We start from the raw sequence: 17535 nt of genomic DNA, 5'->3' as shown, positions 1-17535 counted from the left end.
CAATGAATGCTGCTGCTGCTGCTGCTAAGTCGCTTCAGTTGTGTCTGACTCTGTGTGACCCCATGGACAGCAGCCCACCAGGCTCCTCTGTCCACCGGCTTCTCCAGGCAAGAATACTGGGGTGGGTTGCCATTTCCTTCTCCAAAAGGAAGGTGAGAAGGTATCATTTAGCTAAATCTTCATCTATCTTAGAAGGAAGTCAATCAACAGAAAATATTTAAAGATGTTGAAGCAAGACAACTGACTGCATGACTTTGTTGAACAATATAGGCAATGTCATAATTAATTAGCTAACATTTACTGTCACAGCTAACGTTTACTGAGTACTTACTACATAAGTCATTTATTAATTCTTGCAATTTTGTAAGACAGATACTATAATTAATCCCCATTTTGTAGATGAAGAAACTAGACACAGAGAGGTTAAAAACTTGCTCAAGGTTACACAATTAGTAAGTGGTAAAGCCAAGAAGAGAATCTAAGCAGTGTGGCTTCAAAATCTATGCTATTTATCACTGCCTCTTAAAAGTTGCTAAAAACAGAAATAGTACATATAAACGGTACTGAAGACTGTGACTTACGGGAGGAAAGTAGAGGGTTTAGGGAAGTGATCATTTGTTTTAATTATCAGTCCTTCTATTATGTTTGATTTTAAAATTATGTACATTAACTCAAATAAAAAGACATGCGTGCATGCATGGTAAGTCGCTTCAGTCGTGTCCAACTCTTTGCAACGCTATGGACTGTAGCCCGCCAGGCTCCTCTGTCCATGGAATTTTCCAGGCAAGAATACTAGAGTGGGTTGCCAGGCCCCACTCCGGGGGATCTTCCCGACCCAGGAATCAAACCCGTGTCTTTAAGTCTCCTACACTGGCAGACAGGTTCTCCAAGTGAAAAGACAGACGATATCAAATGCTGAAAAGGATGTGAAACTGCGAGTGTGCTATTATAACTACTGCAAAAGTGTGTGGCCACGTCTACTACAGCAGCATAGGCGCTTACCTACGACTCAGCAATCCTAGGTACCCAACAGAAATGTGCATGATGTTCACCAGACACATGGATAAGAATACTCAGAACAGCAATATCCAACTGTCTATCAACAGTAGAAGGGATACATCGAGGTACATGGGAAGACACCACAGCAAATATAATGAACAAACTATATACACCATAACATGGAAACAATCTCACAAATGTACTGTTGAGTCAAAGAACCAGAAAAACAATGAGTGTAAACACTATGGCTCAATTTATACAAGTTAAAAAACAGGCACCACCCCCCCCCACCACCAAAATGCAATGGTGGTAGACGGCAGGACAGTGGTTACTCCTAAGCAGAGTAGGGAAGGTAGCACATGAAGGACTTCCTGATTGCTGGTAATATTCTATTCCTTGTTCTGAATGCTGTTTTGTTCATTTTGTAAAAATTCACTGAACTGAACTTTTACAGTTAGTATGCGTTTTAAGCAGTGAGTTATACTGCAGTAAAAGTTTAAAAGAAAAACCATGTTTAATTTAAAAATATGTTACTTTGATAACATTTTAAAAATACATATTTAAAATTTTACACTTACAAAAATGCCAAGCCTTCTTCTCATATGTGGATCTGAGAGAATCTTTTTTAACATCTAAAATATGTTTTTGCTCTAAGATGTTTCAAGACTGTTCTATAAGCACCCTGAATGCCAGCTGGTGACATCTCCATCACATGGCAGCAGTAAAACTGTTTGCAAACACTGTGATCTTTAGAGAAGAGGCTTTACTACAAACCCAATATAAAAATATTCTCAGGCCTAAATCTACTTTGGACTTCACCAAGGGTTCTTGCATCCTTGCCATAATAATAAATCAGCTAGAGTTTTCAACTCAATAAAAGGGAAAACTTTTTACCAATTAAGAGATAATAATAACAATAAAAAAGGCATAACTGTCTCGAGACATTGCTTGCCTCCTATTTCTCAAAATATTCATGTAGAGGTTGGATGAGGCCTTGTCAAGGAGGCAAGGTGTTGTGTAAACATGATTTAGAGTCATACAAACACAGATTATAGTCCCAGTTCCTAGATATTTGTTTCAAAATAATCAAAGGAGGGGAGCATGGGAAGATACAGATGATCAAAAGTGACTACAAGTTCATGACTGTCTGGCTACAGATAATGGGGTTTATCAAACTCTTTCTTTTAACTTTTGAGTAAGCTTGAAATTTCCCATAATGGAGAATTAGAAGTTTATTCTATATACTAAAACAACTTGGATTCTCTTTTTCTTTCCTTTCTTTTCTATACTTTCCTTAGCAACATCATTTGCTCTCACTGCATCTATGAATTCCATATATTTATGCTTAAAAGTAAATGGAATACCTTTGCTTCGAACTTGCTCCTCCTTTCCTGTTTTCTCTTACTGGCATCATTGATTTCATGAACTCTTATAAATCTGAAGTTAACTTGTACCTCCTCCTCACAACCAACCAGTTCCACCTCCGCTCCCCCAATTTCATACTGCTAAACTGTCTCTTCTACTATTCTTCTGCGTTCCCCACTAGCTTGGTTCAGGTTATCAATGATTACTCAGAATTTTGTGACTTCTAAAATTATGTTTCCTCTTAAAAAAGACTATTTTCTGAACCAAAAACAAGAGGCTTTGTCCTTTATTTTCTTTAAAAAGCAACTTCACAGGACTATTAATTAGAGCGTTCACACATGTCAAGCACCTCACAGAGTTCTCAGCAGGTAACAGGTATACCAATGCTAGTTTTCTCCCTTCTCTGTGCTTGAGTCTCATCAAACTGGCTTTCTTAATGTCCCTAAAGATAGTACACAGTGTCCTGATTCTGTTCCTTTGCTATTTCTTCTACCCACACTAAACTTCCATCCCTTCTCCCTAGGTCTAAAGCCACACTATCCTTCAACAATCAGCTTAAATGTCATATCCCTTCAACAAAGGTTTACTGTGTTCAAGAATGGAGAGACCAATCACAGTCAGGCTCTCAGAGACTAGTCTTATCTCAGGCTCAGGAACATAAACAGCACTACATCCTGCCTAATGAGCAGCAGAACAAGCAGATATGAGCAGGCCACTGGGAGTTCTTGTGGTTTTTGCCTTTTAGTCTGACAGTCTTGACTTTCTCACATTAAGAACTAGCAAACATAAATGTGCTCCCAAATCTCCTAGACCAAATATATAAACTAGATAAATCAGTGGTGATCGTTTCAAAATGTGTCTCCATTCATTGTTCTTCAGAGGCACCTCAGTAGTCATTTAAAGAAAGAGTTCTCCTGGTGCATTTAAATATCATCACAAACCTCTATTAGTCATAACTTGTATGGTGCCCATTATTATGCAAAGTACGGTACACATACAAAACCGTATGTAATGAGAAAGAAAACAAAGTACAAGTAGTTCGAAACACTCTTTATTTTCTATATTGGTAAACTATGGACCTAAATTTCAAATCTTCTATTTTATGTAGACAATTTATCTGATATTACACTAAAAAGAAAACTCATACACCAGGCTCCTCCGCTCAGCAAGGTTAGCACAGCCGTATTATTTCTCCTGAGAGACTTGTCTGCCTGCTAATCACTCTGATCTTGTAACTGGCCCCAGATGGTAAGTTCCTAATTTACACTATTCAAGTTCTCCTTCAAAGTCACCTCCTCTCTAACCAGCAGCCCCCTCCCCACCCCCACCGTCTGGTCACAGCTTCCTCAACTATACTCTAAAAGCACTTGACACACATTTCTGTTATGTCACTAATCACCCCGTTTACATGTCTGTCTGTCTGTCTGTGGTTCTCCCACACCTCCCACTGCTCCCAGCTAAACAGGGAGTTGCCTGAAGAGAGGAAACATCTATAGCAAGTAGTCCCGAGGAGTGGTTAAGAGCAGACTCTGGAGCCAGACAGCTGGGCTTGGGATCCTGTTCTGCCACTTTGCAGCAACATGACCCTGAGTCAACTCTTGCCTTTAAGCCTCAGTTTCCTCATATCAGAAGGAGGACAATAATAACAACTATCTCACAGTGCTGTTACAAGGATTACAAGAAATAATGTAAAGCACTTAGCGTCCTTCACGTCTCAGTTTCTTTTTTACATGGTAGTTTAAAGCAGTGGTATGGACACAGATTTTAGTTAAGACTTAGTTTTGAATTTCAGGTTCGGCACTTATTAGCTTTGAGACCTGGGCAAGCTATTTCAACTTTGAGAGCCTCAGTCTCTCCATCCGTAAACGTAGTATAATAATTAGAACCTATCTTATAGGGTTACTCTAAGGATTAGATGAGAAAGTTCACATAAAGCATTTGGCATAGGGAGATGCACTAGAAATATTTCCTGTCAAACTTTCTATTTATTTATTTGAAGGCTGGTTTCCTAGAGACATGTCAGACAGCAAACTTCTTCCCTCCCACAAGGAACCATCTCCGGACTTGGCATTCACCATGGATGATGTTCAAGATTGTAGGTGTTTGTCTTCCTTGGACTTCAGATTTCACATGACCGTGGTTCAGTCACTCTACTAGCTGACCTTTTAAAAACTGTGTCCTTTGTGTGGATATAAACTTGCAAGTGCAAAGAAACAAGTTAACAATAGCCAGTATGCTTCCCTACCTTAGGTATCACCTTTATACTTCTGTGTCATTAAGCTTTTTAAACAAAGGCTTATATTAAATTGATTATGACACTGCGTGGGTTTCTTAAGGAAACCCACACAGAATTGTTCTATTTATGGAATTCCTTGGGGCACACTAAGTGGATAAAGTTCATACTTGGGGAAATGATTTTAATTTCTGTACTCCTGGGGAGAAAAAAGTACTTCTAAGTGGTAATGAAACTAATAAAAACAAGAATAACAAATAATATTACAAAAAACCTTTCCCTCTTGCTCATTCATCCATACATGCTCTACCTAATATGAGAGGTTCACTTTTATCCAAACTCCTAATTCTGCACAGACTAATCAAGGTCTAATGTTACAAAATTTTCTGAAGTGGTTTTATATATAGGCTGACAAGAGTGATAACAGAGGCTGCAAGTCCCTCACTAAAGAACTCAATAGCTGGTGACTCAAAGGTGAGTCAGTGTTAACTGATATCCTATGCATGAGAGAGATAAAGTATCAATCAAGATGAGTTGCTCAGGAAACCAAAGCAATTCTCTTGACCAGTCAAATAAATCCATCTTTTTATGTTCATCACAACCTACAACGTGAAGGTCTCTTACCATGGCCTGTGACCAATTACATTGACATTCTAAGCTTTCATGAAGCTTAAAATAAAGGTAAGCAATTGATCCCTAAAATGGCCTTTCAATTAGATAAACTATATTCATGGGCTTTACTGCAGACTAAGGTTGCCATGATTTGTCTCCTCATACTTCACGAATTTCAAAATACCTGAACTAAATCTGTGCTATCTACCATTTCAGAATGAGTAAACAAAAGCTATCATATTATGCTACAAACATTTACTTAAATTCTTCCCATGTTAAGAGTCTGCAATTCTAGTCCTGATTAAAATCCAAACTTAAATATTGAGAACTAATAACCTTCCCAAATATTAAAATAGACCAGATACCATCTCCTGAATTTTACAGAATATTGTACTTGATAATGGTGAGAACAAAACAAAAATTTCAGTGTGTTATAAAAATAATTATCATACAATGAAATTAGCTATAGAAGAATGACTCTTAACTTCAGCTATACCAAGTTTCACAGAACTAAAAGCTTTGAATAATTTACTTGCTTGACCAAACAACTAAGGTAGAGAGACTGTGCCGTCAGCAACCACATCCGTCCTTAGTAATGAGTATGAGTATAACCTTACATGCATGAAAGGCTATTGTGTGAGGAGGACAATGAGTTAGCACACACCACCAGATACTCTGTTTAGTAGATACTGATGCCTGCATGAAACAGCTGTACTAAGAACACAGTCATTTTCAAAACAGAGATTCTTATAGCCAGCTACTAAACAGAAATACTATCTCCCCATATTGCTACTGAAGATTTTACAGCCCCTCAAAAAAAAAAAAAATGCTAAAAACAATAGTCACTTATAACTGCAGATTATCTAGGAGGATATGGAGTCGATCCTAGCAGAAACACCATTTCTAAACAAACACCTATTCAATAATAGGCACATACCTCACCAAATGAAACGTAACAGGTACTTTATACAAAAGAATGCATGCATGCTCAGTCGCTTCAGTTGTGTCCAACTCTCTGAGACCAGGCCTCTGTCATGGGATTCTCCATGCAAGAATATTGGGAGTGGGTTGCCATGTTCTACTCCAGGGGATCTTCCCCACCCGGGGATCAAACCTGTCTCCCCAGCGTCTCCTGCACTACAGGCAGATTCTTTACTGCTGAGCCACCTGGAAAGCCAGATACAAAAGAATAAACTCTTCTAAAACATCTTTACTGTTGTGCTTGCTAATCAGCATGTTTGTTTTAAGTACATATCAAGAAAAACTAATTATGCTGGGGAAGGGGAAATTGTGCAGCTTTTTAATCAAAGTTATGCAAATCAAAGCACAGATATTTCTGTAATTCACCTAGCATATCATCAGCTCCTTTCCCCCTACAATATATAAAGAATTCATGGGCATAAAATAAAGACCCAATGTGCTGATTACAGAAAAAATACATGTTCTGAAGCATTCAGCTGGTTTTAAGAAAACTGGTAATTATGTGAAAACAAGTTTTATTGTTATTCTGTATCAGTCCAAGGGAAGGATGATAATCTAGTTTATCAATACTGACCTTTCCAAAGAACGTGAAAATAAAAAACCAAGGTTTCTAGAGTGTTAGAGAAGGTTGCAAATGGATTCATGTTTTGTCTTTGTAAGAATCAGAGGAAGAGAGATGGTGTCCATAAAGTGCCAGACAGACCTTGAAGTCAGCACTGTGAACTTTTGGAAACCTCAATTAGCATCATTTGAGTGCATGTATGTGTGTTGGGAGAGAAGGCATCCCTCTTCAGTACTGATTTTATAATCAGAATTGGACTACATATCATCAGTCTGTGTTTATAATGACAACCTTCAACCATTAAAAAAAAAAGTTAATATATTCTATACATTCCATTTACAGAAAGTCAACGAACAGGTATTCTTCAGACTAAATTCAAAATCCCAACACTTCAGTTACAAGGCTGAGTTCACTTTGTGAGAATTTAAGTATATGCTTAGGATTTGGGCAGTTTCTATATCACACACAGAAACACACACACAATGTATCAGTAAAAAGTCTGTGCAAAAAAAATAATTCCACACGTAACACACTAATGTACTTTTTTATATAGGATAACTAAAAGGTGATAAGGAAGCAAGGACCTGAAAAGTGACAGGGTGAGCTCTTTGGCTATCTGTGGGAAAAATATTCCTGGAGAACAACCAGCCAAGGCTTGGGTGCAAGATTGGAGTGTGAGAACACTCAGGAAGCTGAAACAAACTAAGTAAGAGGAAGAGGTATAGAATATAAGGTCAGAGCCAGAGGAAATAAGAGAGATAGAAAATAAGGTATGGCCAGGAGTGGAATAAATCAGTGAATTAGACCTATACATACTGCCTGGAGGGATGTTCGTGTTACACCTACAAACCAATTTTCATGGTCACATTTATATTACACTCCCCATTTTTTTATTAAGGAGAAAAGGATGGGGACATGGAGAGGGAGGGAAAGAGGAACAGACAGGCACCTCTTCAGTATATAAGAGGCTTGTATATGTGTGTTTGAGCGTAAGAGTTGTATTGATGTACCTGTGATTGAGCAGAGCTGGGTGTACACCACAAACTTAACAATGGGTATATCGAGGAATGAAATTAAAAGGGAGAGGAGTATATTTTCAACTCCTTAATGCTCCTAAATACAACACTTGAACACTGGCAAAAAAAAATGGGGGAAAAACAAACAAAAAAACATACTCCTTCAAAAAAATTCTCCTTCATAACATACTCCTTCAAATCACAAGAAAAAAAAAACTAGTATCTACTCAAAGATATATAGAGAAATGTCTGTGGTACCATTATTTACATTAGTGAAAAACTGGAGGAAAAAATCAACAAGAAATTGGTTAACTTGTGGTACTTGCAATCACTGTAATTCCAAGCACCTTTAAAAAGAAAATAAAGCAGGTACATTTAAAAACCTAAGATACAGTGAGTAAAACAAACAAAAAAAGCAAGATGCTAACAGTGGGATACCAACTGTTTTTATAAACTAGTAACAAATTACAGGGGCTTCCCAGGTGGCACTAGGGGATATATCCATTTGCCAATGCAGGAGACACTGGTTGGATTCCCTGGGTAGGTAAGATCCCCTGGAGGAGGAAATAGCAACCTGTTCTAGTGTTCTTGCTGGGAGGATCCCATGGACAGAGGGAAGCTCCAATACTCTGGCCACCTGATGTGAAGAGCCAACTCCTTGGAAAAGACCCTGCTGCTGGGAAAGATTAAATGCAGGAGAAGAAGAGGGTGGCAGAGGATCAGATGGTTAGACAGCATCACCAACTCAATGGACATGAATTGAAGCAAACTCCGGAAGATAGTAAAGGACAGGGAAGCCTGCTGTGCTGCAATCCACAGGGTCACACTAAGTCTGACATGACTCAGTGACCGAACAACAAATTAGAATACATTTAGAAAAAATTATGGAAGAATAGTCCCTGAATTTAACAGTTTTAAGAAAACATATTATAGGAGATTTTCCACTGTGATTTTCTCTAACAGTTAGATTTTCCCTGTTTGTATTTTTTTTTACAATGATCTTATCACTCATTTGAAAAGATAAATTTTTTTTACAGTATCACCTAACAAATTTCTGACATCTCTAGCAAAATGTGACAAATGTAGAATAATCAATAAATGTGTACATTCAATTAGTTACTAAAGCAAGATATATTTATTCAGTAGATATTATATATGACATTTATTATCTCTAATTAGATAGATATTACTTCGTCTCCATTTTACAAATATGGAAACTGAGACTAAGAGAAGATAAAAGCCTTTTGTCCAAGTTCCTTTTGAGCAGCAGAATGCTGAATTAAAGTATATGGTAATCCAAAGCTCTATTTACTAGAATAGATAACTGAAGTACTTCTCTGTAGCCTCAAACAAAAGAATGAAATAATTCCACAGTACTGACAGCTTCTCTGTAACACCTGCAGTTCTACTCATTTGAAGGTAAATAATTAACACTTACACCTCATTTTTCCCTACAAATACAGTAAGTATGTGGTTTTATTGGAGTCCTAGCAATTTGGCACGGAGAAGGCAATGGCACCCCACTCCAGTACTCTTGCCTGGAAAATCCCATGGATGGAGGAGCCTGGTAGGCTGCAGTCCATGGGGTCGCACAGAGTCGGACACACTGAAGTGACTTGGCAGCAGCAGCAGCAATTTGGCAAGAGAGATTTTGAAACTACTCTGTAAAACTTCTGCTAATGACCAGGTAGGCGCTTTACAACTTTCCAACGAAGTGTGATGTGCTCTGAGGTCATGACAAAAGTGTTGGTAGGTCCTATGATGTTAGAAAGAAACAAAGGGATTTAACAGCACTTGTTTCTTGGTGACAATGTTCGGAGGGTACGGAGAATGAGAAGGGAAAAAATGCTGGGTCAGTGAGCCATAGAAGCCATACAAGAAGGCCAGCAAAAGTATGAAGTGCTTAATAATTATTTCAGAAGATTAATTTTAGTTGTATTTATGGGAACAAAATTGTATTCCTTTGTGTTTACTATGCAACCTGGGTTAAGAACGCTAGACAGGTTTCCAGGGGACCAAAAATTCCATGAAATTAAACTGTTTATGCATTTTTCTGTGAAGTACCACAGTTATCATTAGCTTTCCAAAAAGATAGGACCCTCAAAAAAAGGTTTAAAAGTACCTTTCAACATATTGTATATGCACACGTTCCTTTTTTATATACACTCAAGCACAGTTTTTTTTTTTTTAATTTTATTTTTAAACTTTACATAATTGTATTAGTTTTGCCAAATATCGAAATGAATCCGCCACAGGTATACATGTGTTCCCCATCCTGAACCCTCCTCCCTCCTCCCTCCCCATATCAAGACAGTTTTGTTGGTTTTTTTTTCAGGGCTTTCTGTTTCAGGGTTTAGACCAGGGATTAGCAAACCTTTTTTAATAATGGACCAGAAAGGAAATATTTTATAATCCATGGGCGAATATGGTCTGTTGCAAATTCTTCTTTTTGTTTGAACAACTTTAAAATGTAAAGTTAAAAAATGTAAAAGCCATTCTTAATTTGTGAGTCTAGCACCAATTTGTTTGCAAACTCCTGGTATATTTAGCGTAACCACTGATTTATCTCCATAGAAATAACACAGCATGGCTTTGGGAGTCCAGGACTTTTTAAAAGGACTCTGAGAAAGTCACTAACCCCCTGGAAGTCTCCAGTCTCCAACGTCTCTGTAAAACTGAGATACCGACTTCCTATAGAGCTCCTGTAACTATGAAAAAAGAAAGACAGCAAGTATGTGGAAGTACACACAGCGCTTTGCACATAGTCAGCAAGCTGATTTATGACCTGTGCCTCTATATCATGCGATAGACTAGCAATATTTATGAGTCAATATGAACTGTTTGATAGGCATGCTCCTTCAACGCAATCTGCTCTATAGTGATCTGCCTTGGCTATTTCCAGTAACACAGTAGGGCTTTCTCAGAAGCCAACAGATCTCTACACTACTGATTAGACTCTAACAGCTTCCTCATTATTCTTCTTCTCTTTTCAATATGTAAGTCAAATTTTTAGAGCAAAGATTTAATTTTCAATATACTATTTTCCATCTAAAGAGTTTTAAATGTCTAAATCATAATAATTCAAAATAGCTGAAGAAAACTCAACTTGCAAGAAGTTAAAACCAGCACTAAACTGGAACACACTCAGGTATTCCAAGGTCATAAAACATTATACAGCACAAAGTAATCAAGTGTTCGCCTAGCAGACACTGATCGCTCCTCTTCATTTCTCACAAAACTGAAGGTCTTAAATACATACAAATGCCAGTATAATGAGCTTTAACTGTTTTTTGTTTTTCCCAGGAAAAGTAACCAGCTTGAAAGCATGAACTATGCTATAACCATTTTTATCATCATACTCTTACACAACACTAGGTATGGTGTGTGTGTGTGTTTTAGTCACTCAGTATTGTCCAACTGTTTGCGACCCCATGGTCTGTAGCCCACCAGGCTCCTCTGTCCATGGAATTGTCCAGGCAAAAATATTGGAGTGGGTTGCCATTTCCTTCTCCACCTGGTATGGTAGTCTTCAGGAAATAGTTACTAAAAATAAGTGACTATTTTAAAAATGACAATTATTTATCTAAGACAATGTTATCTTACAATTCCATTTATATAGAGATACTCATCCGAGCAGAAGTACAAGAAAAAACAAATAAAAAATTAGCTATTACTCTAGAATAGCTAGAGTGATATCCCAATGTCTGTCTTCACTGTCCCAAAGAACCAAAGGTGAGCTTTATTTCCTACCAATATGAGTTAAGTAAAATGATTAGTAGCTATTTTAAAGTTTTTCCAGCCTAAGCCAAGGTATCTTTTAAAAGCTGTCCATATACAGAAAGAAAAGTATGAAAGTGTAAGTGAATAAACACAGTACAATACATTTAACTTTACAAATGATTTTGTCAGCTTTCAGAGAATTCACTTTGAAAATTTTTAAGAAGACATTGATTACTAGAAACTATCTTTACCTCCAGTATTCAATAAAATTTTAAAAAGTTATAATTAACATTAAGAATAAATGTTTTTCTTTCTCAACTCAGACCAAGGAAGAAATAACACAATTAGAAGCTACTTTATAGAGTATGAAGCTTTCCAGACCAGGCCTAATTTAGTTCTCTGAAATTAATCATATATTAGAGAAGATACAGATAATTATGCTAAAAGATCCTATCGAACTAAATACAGACCTATCCTCAATCTCTAGTCACTAAGAATATGTGAAAATTTTCTACAAATATATATCAGAACATTGAATGAAACAGTTTTGACAAAATAGTAATGCTCAGAAGACATTCCATGAACTTGAAAAGTGAAGTTTTCCAATATTTGTTCCATACTCATTTATTAAATTCAAATAGTGTCAATAAGTAGATGCCTCCTTATTTGTAACTCAGAGAAGTAAACACTTATAGTTAATTGATGACCTACACTTTGCACTAAAGCAAAAGTCCAGCAAACTCAAGGGAAAAGCAGCCACTGTCTATTTACTATCACTATACTGCAGAGAAATGAAAAACATTTCAAGGGATTTTTAAAAGATTTCCAATAGAATGATGTTTTTAATATTCAACATTATAATGATAATATCTTTTACAAAATAAAGTTGTTCAGTGAAAGGCTTTTCAAAGATATAATGTTTAAAAAGGGATAAAAATGATCACCCTCTACTACCCAGTTACTAACTCTCTTCCCACTTGTAGTGAAGAGCAAGAGTAATGTTCTTCATTTAGTAAGCTACTTCAAATGTATATAATGCCAGGCCAGGCAAGTGTCATCAGTAAATGTAGCAAGTGGGTGGGGACTCACTCTTATGTACCAGCTTCCTGCAGCTGTGACTAGACTCCATCTCTCCCGTCTTATTATTGCTAGGACAAATGCAAGCCTAGTGCTTTAAGACCTTCCAGATTTTCCTAAGAGAAGCCAGAAATCCAAATCATGCAATGTTTTCCATTTTTAAATGTTGGCAATGAAGAAGCAAAAAATCTATAGTGCAGGCCAAATTGAAAGTACCTACGAACCAGATCTGGCCTTTCAGTATGCAACCACTGCTGACGACTCAGCAATGATACCCCAGGAAAAGGAGCATCAGTAAGAATCTCAAATACCTGACCTGCAAACCCTAAACTCCTCAGGACTATTACTCAGATTTCATGCTGAAGATGGGTTCTCCACGTAGTCAAGAGCACTGGTAACCCACAATTCTCTGCTAATAGGAAATTAAATTAAAAAAAAATTTTTGAGAACAAAAAAAAAGAAAAGAACACTGATGGTAATCTTTTCCTCTTGAAGACTAATTTTTGGTTAATAATAATTTTAAAAATGATGGCTTTACTATTTTAAAGAAATACTATTTTAAGAAAAAAATCAAAAAAATTAACACTGATAGTGACATTGGAATATTAATAAAATTAGAATAATATGTAAAAAAATGTATACTCATTAAAAAAATACTACAACTTTTACCAACTATGTTAGCTGGGTAAAATGAAGTGTCAATCAGCTAGGTCCTTAGAAAGCAGCCAACCACTTGAGCTGCCCTCTCATCTCCTGATGAGAACTGGTAGCCCTGATGGTCCACTTTACACTTGTACTTTAGCAACATGAAAATGGAAAAACAAACGAAGAGGGGGAATAAGTGACAACAAGGCCAACTGTGAAGATATTTCTGCTTTATAATAATTTCAAGTGCCAAAAGATCCTAAGACTCAAAACAGTTTTCTTTACTGCTTTAGCTCTACTAAGTAGATTAGACAGCTAAAAAGGATAAACTAGCAAGACCTTCTATTTGGAAACAAAATCTGCTGGATTAAAAATGAAACGCTAAATAGGGCAGCACCCAAAGATTTAACCTTATGATTTAAATTTAAAAGGAATCTTTCGCAAAACTAATTTAAGGGGGAAAAAAAGCTGTACAGTCATATGCCTCTTAAAAGAGTTCTCAGTTAATTTGGAAGGATACCCCCCACATACAGTATTTAAAAATCCCTTAAGGACAACACAGTACAGTTTAAGAAAAAAGGGCAGTCTGGCTTTATCTGAGCTGGATTTCACCATCTGACAGTTGTGTGACTTTAAGCAAGTTATTTAGCTACTCTGAGCACTCTTCCCCCATCTATAAAAAAGGAGAAACCATAGCTATTTTAATTCTCATTATGAGAATTGTGACACATCTTAAATGTATTTTAATTTATTCTCTTTGCTGAAACTTGAATTTGCTCCACAACATCAGTAGTTTAAAATATTCCTGGCAGAACAGCTACACACAGATAAGAGAACTCAACACTTTGTGAAGCAGCACTCCCCATCCTCACACGTCTATCATTCTCTTTTACTACACTAAAATCAGCTTCCTAGTTACTTCAGTGTTACCCATCAATGACATTCTAGCTAAATCTTATTAAGTACAGCTAATTCAATCCTCACTAAACTCCAACCTCCATTAGGGTTGAGACTGTACTGAAACCCTGTACCCAGAAAAATGGTAAGCACATAGCAGACACACAGTAAATATTTACAAATTGAGTGATACATTCTGTGCAGCACTTACTGACTATTGAAATGCTTTGGAATACAGAGCACAAGTGTGTAGACTTCCGGAGGTGACCATTTAACATTTAAGGTTTAAAAGTTGAAATATCATAACACCCAAACACACCCAAGATTTTTAGGTTTTCTAAAAATCCTTTTGGATACAGTAAATAAAAGCAATTTGACTATATTTCAAATGATGATGCTATTCATTACACAGATGCTAAAGTTCCTTCAAAGGAAATAAACCTTTTAATGGCTCCATGACTCCTAATCATAATTTCCTTCAGATTTAACTGAATTTCAAGTCGACATTGAAAACAACCAACCAACTCAAAATGACATGTAATCCCATTGCTGCTGCTAAGTCACTTCAGTCGTGTCGGACTCTGTGTGACCCCATAGACGGCAGCCCACCAGGCTCCCCCATCCATGGGATTCTCCAGGCAAGAACACTGGAGTGAGTTGCCATTTCCTTCTCCAATGCATGAAAGTGAAAAGTGAAAGTGAAGTCGCTCAGTCGTGTCAGATCCTTAGGGATCCCATGGACTGCAGCCTACCAGGCTCCTCTGTCCATGGGGTTTTCAGACAAGAGTACTGGAGTGGGGTGCCACTGCCTTCTCCATTACCACTGGCTATCCTGCAAATAACTCCCAAATATTAGTAATAGCTTAGTCAAGTTTTTGGCATCTTAAAGCCACTTAGAAAATATAAGAACTGAAGTTGTGAAAACATATCAAAATCTGTAACAACTTTCTCTCATGACTTTCTCAGCCACACACTGCTATAAACACCTCACTGCTTAAACACTGCAACTCATTGAGAATTTAGTCACATATTTCAGCGCTGAAAGAGTAGGTTTCATAAAGTATGTTCTACTTCACAGAACAGGAAATCAGTGACCAGTTCACCATCTTCTGCAAATCTATGGAAATTTTTCCATTATAAATTTCTGCCACCTGTAGGTTTTAAGCTGTCACTGTGCTATTAGCCTAAACAAACACAATTACTAAGGCAAACCTGCCACATAACACAAGTCAACTCCGTCCCAAACAAAAAACATTCCTGAATTACCTGGGTCACTGATGTTTTAAACTGTGGTAGCAAATTAGTGATCTAGAAACATGTAACTTCCACTAAAGGGAACTAGGTAAGGCAAATACCAGACTGACAATTTTATGGCAAAGAAAAAAATCCAAAAGGGTTAAACACTTTGCTATGCTAAGTCGCTTCAATTGTGTCGGACTCTGTGTGACCCCAGATGGCAGCCCACCAGGCTCCCCGTCCCTGGGATTCTCCAGGCAAGAATACTGGAATGGGTTGCCATTTCCTTCTCCAATGCATGAAGGTGAAAAGTGAAAGTGAAGTCGCTCAGTCCTGTGGGACTCTGAGGGACCCCATGGACTGCAGCCTATAGGGCTCCTCCATCCATGGGATTTTCCAGGCAAGAGTACTGGAGTGGGGTGCCATCGCCTTCTCCGGTTGAACACTTTAACTAAAATTAAAAATGTATCTGTTTTAGAATAACCATATATGACCCTTCAACATGGACAAGCCTTCCCAGACCAAAGTGAAGACTCTAGCCCCACAAAACTTCTTTTCCCCTTCCACTTCTACGATATTAAAAATAAATAAATAAAAACCCAAACCCTTGTACATTAATCACAAAAATCAAGCCGCCAAATACAGGTAGGCTTTACAAAGTCAAAATCACTACCCATCTTAAAATACTACCTGCTGGGCAATTTCAGGTACTGTGGGAGAAGCCTACAGCCAAGTAGAGATTAAAGGTCAGGGGGCAGCCTGGGGTTGTGCTACAGAATTTACCCCAGACGACATCAGCACAAAAGGTACAGAGAAGTACAAGATGTATAGGCTCCCAACTCGTTTCCAATTTACAGTGGAAAAGTATTCCTTTCCGATAGACGCTGCCTCTGCCTTCAAAGTTGCCAAATGACATGTAATCCCACTGCTGCTGCTAAATCGCTTCAGTCGTGTCCGACTCTGTGCGACCCCATAGACGGCAGCCCATCAAGTTCCCCCATCCCTGGGATTCTCCAGGCAAGAACACTGGAGTGGGTTGCCATTTCCTTCTCCAATGCATAAAAGTGAGAAGTAAAGTGAAGCACCACGGCAAAACTGGCCTGCGGTTGCAAAATACAAGAGCTCTGGGCTCCCAGCACACTCCTCATGCCTGTACTTGGTATCCACGCACAGTTTCTCAATGTGGCCAAAGCGATGCTGCAAAGCTGCTCTCAATGCAGCAACCACCTAGAGAAATAGTTTCTCAACAGTCCCAGAGCCGTCCGGGGAGGGCGGGACTTCCCTTCCATTTTCAATATGCTGCTTCGACCCGCGCTGACAGCACCGTGGATGACCAAGAGCACACGGAAAGGCTTCCAGCTCCTTATTAATGCCCTTCGGAAGCAAAGAATGTGGGCACTTAATCGAGGGCCTTGTCCAGGGTGGGGAAGAGCCCTGGAAAGCAGGGGGTGTAGAGTAGAAGTCTTTGCCCTTCCCACCCAACGACGGAGGCAGTGTCCTGCCAGGCTCAGGGTCCCAGCAGCCAGGGGGCCCTCGCGCCCGGGCGACCTTCCCCCGCAACCTTCCTCTCACCTGATCTTGTAACTCGGGAGGGTGTGCTTGCGCTTGATGATCTTCTTGAGCTGGTTGACGATGAAGGAGGTGAGCTGGGGCAGGGGCCGCCCTTCGAACTGGGAGCGCACCTCGAAGTCGATCAGCGGGTCCTCCACGAAGGAGAAGAACCAGTGGGTGAAGGGCACGCGGGTGAGGACGAAGCGCAGCCTCCCCACCACCCGTGACAGCTTGACGAACAGGTAGGCGGACTTGCCAAAGACCAAGTCCACGTCGATGGCCAGGTGGAAGCCCCCGTTGTACTCCACCTCCGCCTCGAAGGCCAGCTCCTCGGGGGTGGTGGCGGGCGGCAGCGCCTCCCCCTCGGGGCCGTCGGGCTCCCCGGTGGCCGAGGGCGCCACGGGCCGGAGGAGCCGGATGGTCTTGATGAAGGGCACGGTCTCGCCCAGGAACACGTCCCGCAGGCTCAGCCCCTCCAGCAGGCGCCCAGCCGTCTTGGTCTGCAGCAGCTCCTCGAACTCCACCTTGATCTTCTTGGTGACCCAGCGGCGGGCCAGTGCAGTGTCGCGCAGCTCCCGGAACAAGAACAGGATGATGGCGTTAAGGAAGTAGCAGGTCTCCCGCGTCGGCGGGGCGGGGGT

General features: G+C 39.2%; 1 protein-coding gene across 1 annotated transcript in view; it reads right to left on the bottom strand.

The window, feature by feature from the left end:
- Positions 1-17535, bottom strand: part of PDZD8 (PDZ domain containing 8) — an 83748-nt gene that overhangs the window by 64886 nt on the left and 1327 nt on the right. Inside the window, exon 3 of the mRNA XM_010859584.1 lies at positions 16916-17532. Within this exon, the coding sequence (XP_010857886.1) occupies positions 16916-17532 (617 nt within the window). The remainder of the gene's footprint in view (positions 1-16915; positions 17533-17535) is intronic.

Source organism: Bison bison, unplaced genomic scaffold (assembly GCF_000754665.1).
Source record: "Bison bison bison isolate TAMUID 2011002044 unplaced genomic scaffold, Bison_UMD1.0 scf7180017864456, whole genome shotgun sequence".
In the NCBI taxonomy this organism is placed as follows: domain Eukaryota; kingdom Metazoa; phylum Chordata; class Mammalia; order Artiodactyla; family Bovidae; genus Bison; species Bison bison.
Note: the sequence above shows the minus strand (reverse complement) of the source record. Positions and strands in the feature narration are given on the sequence as shown.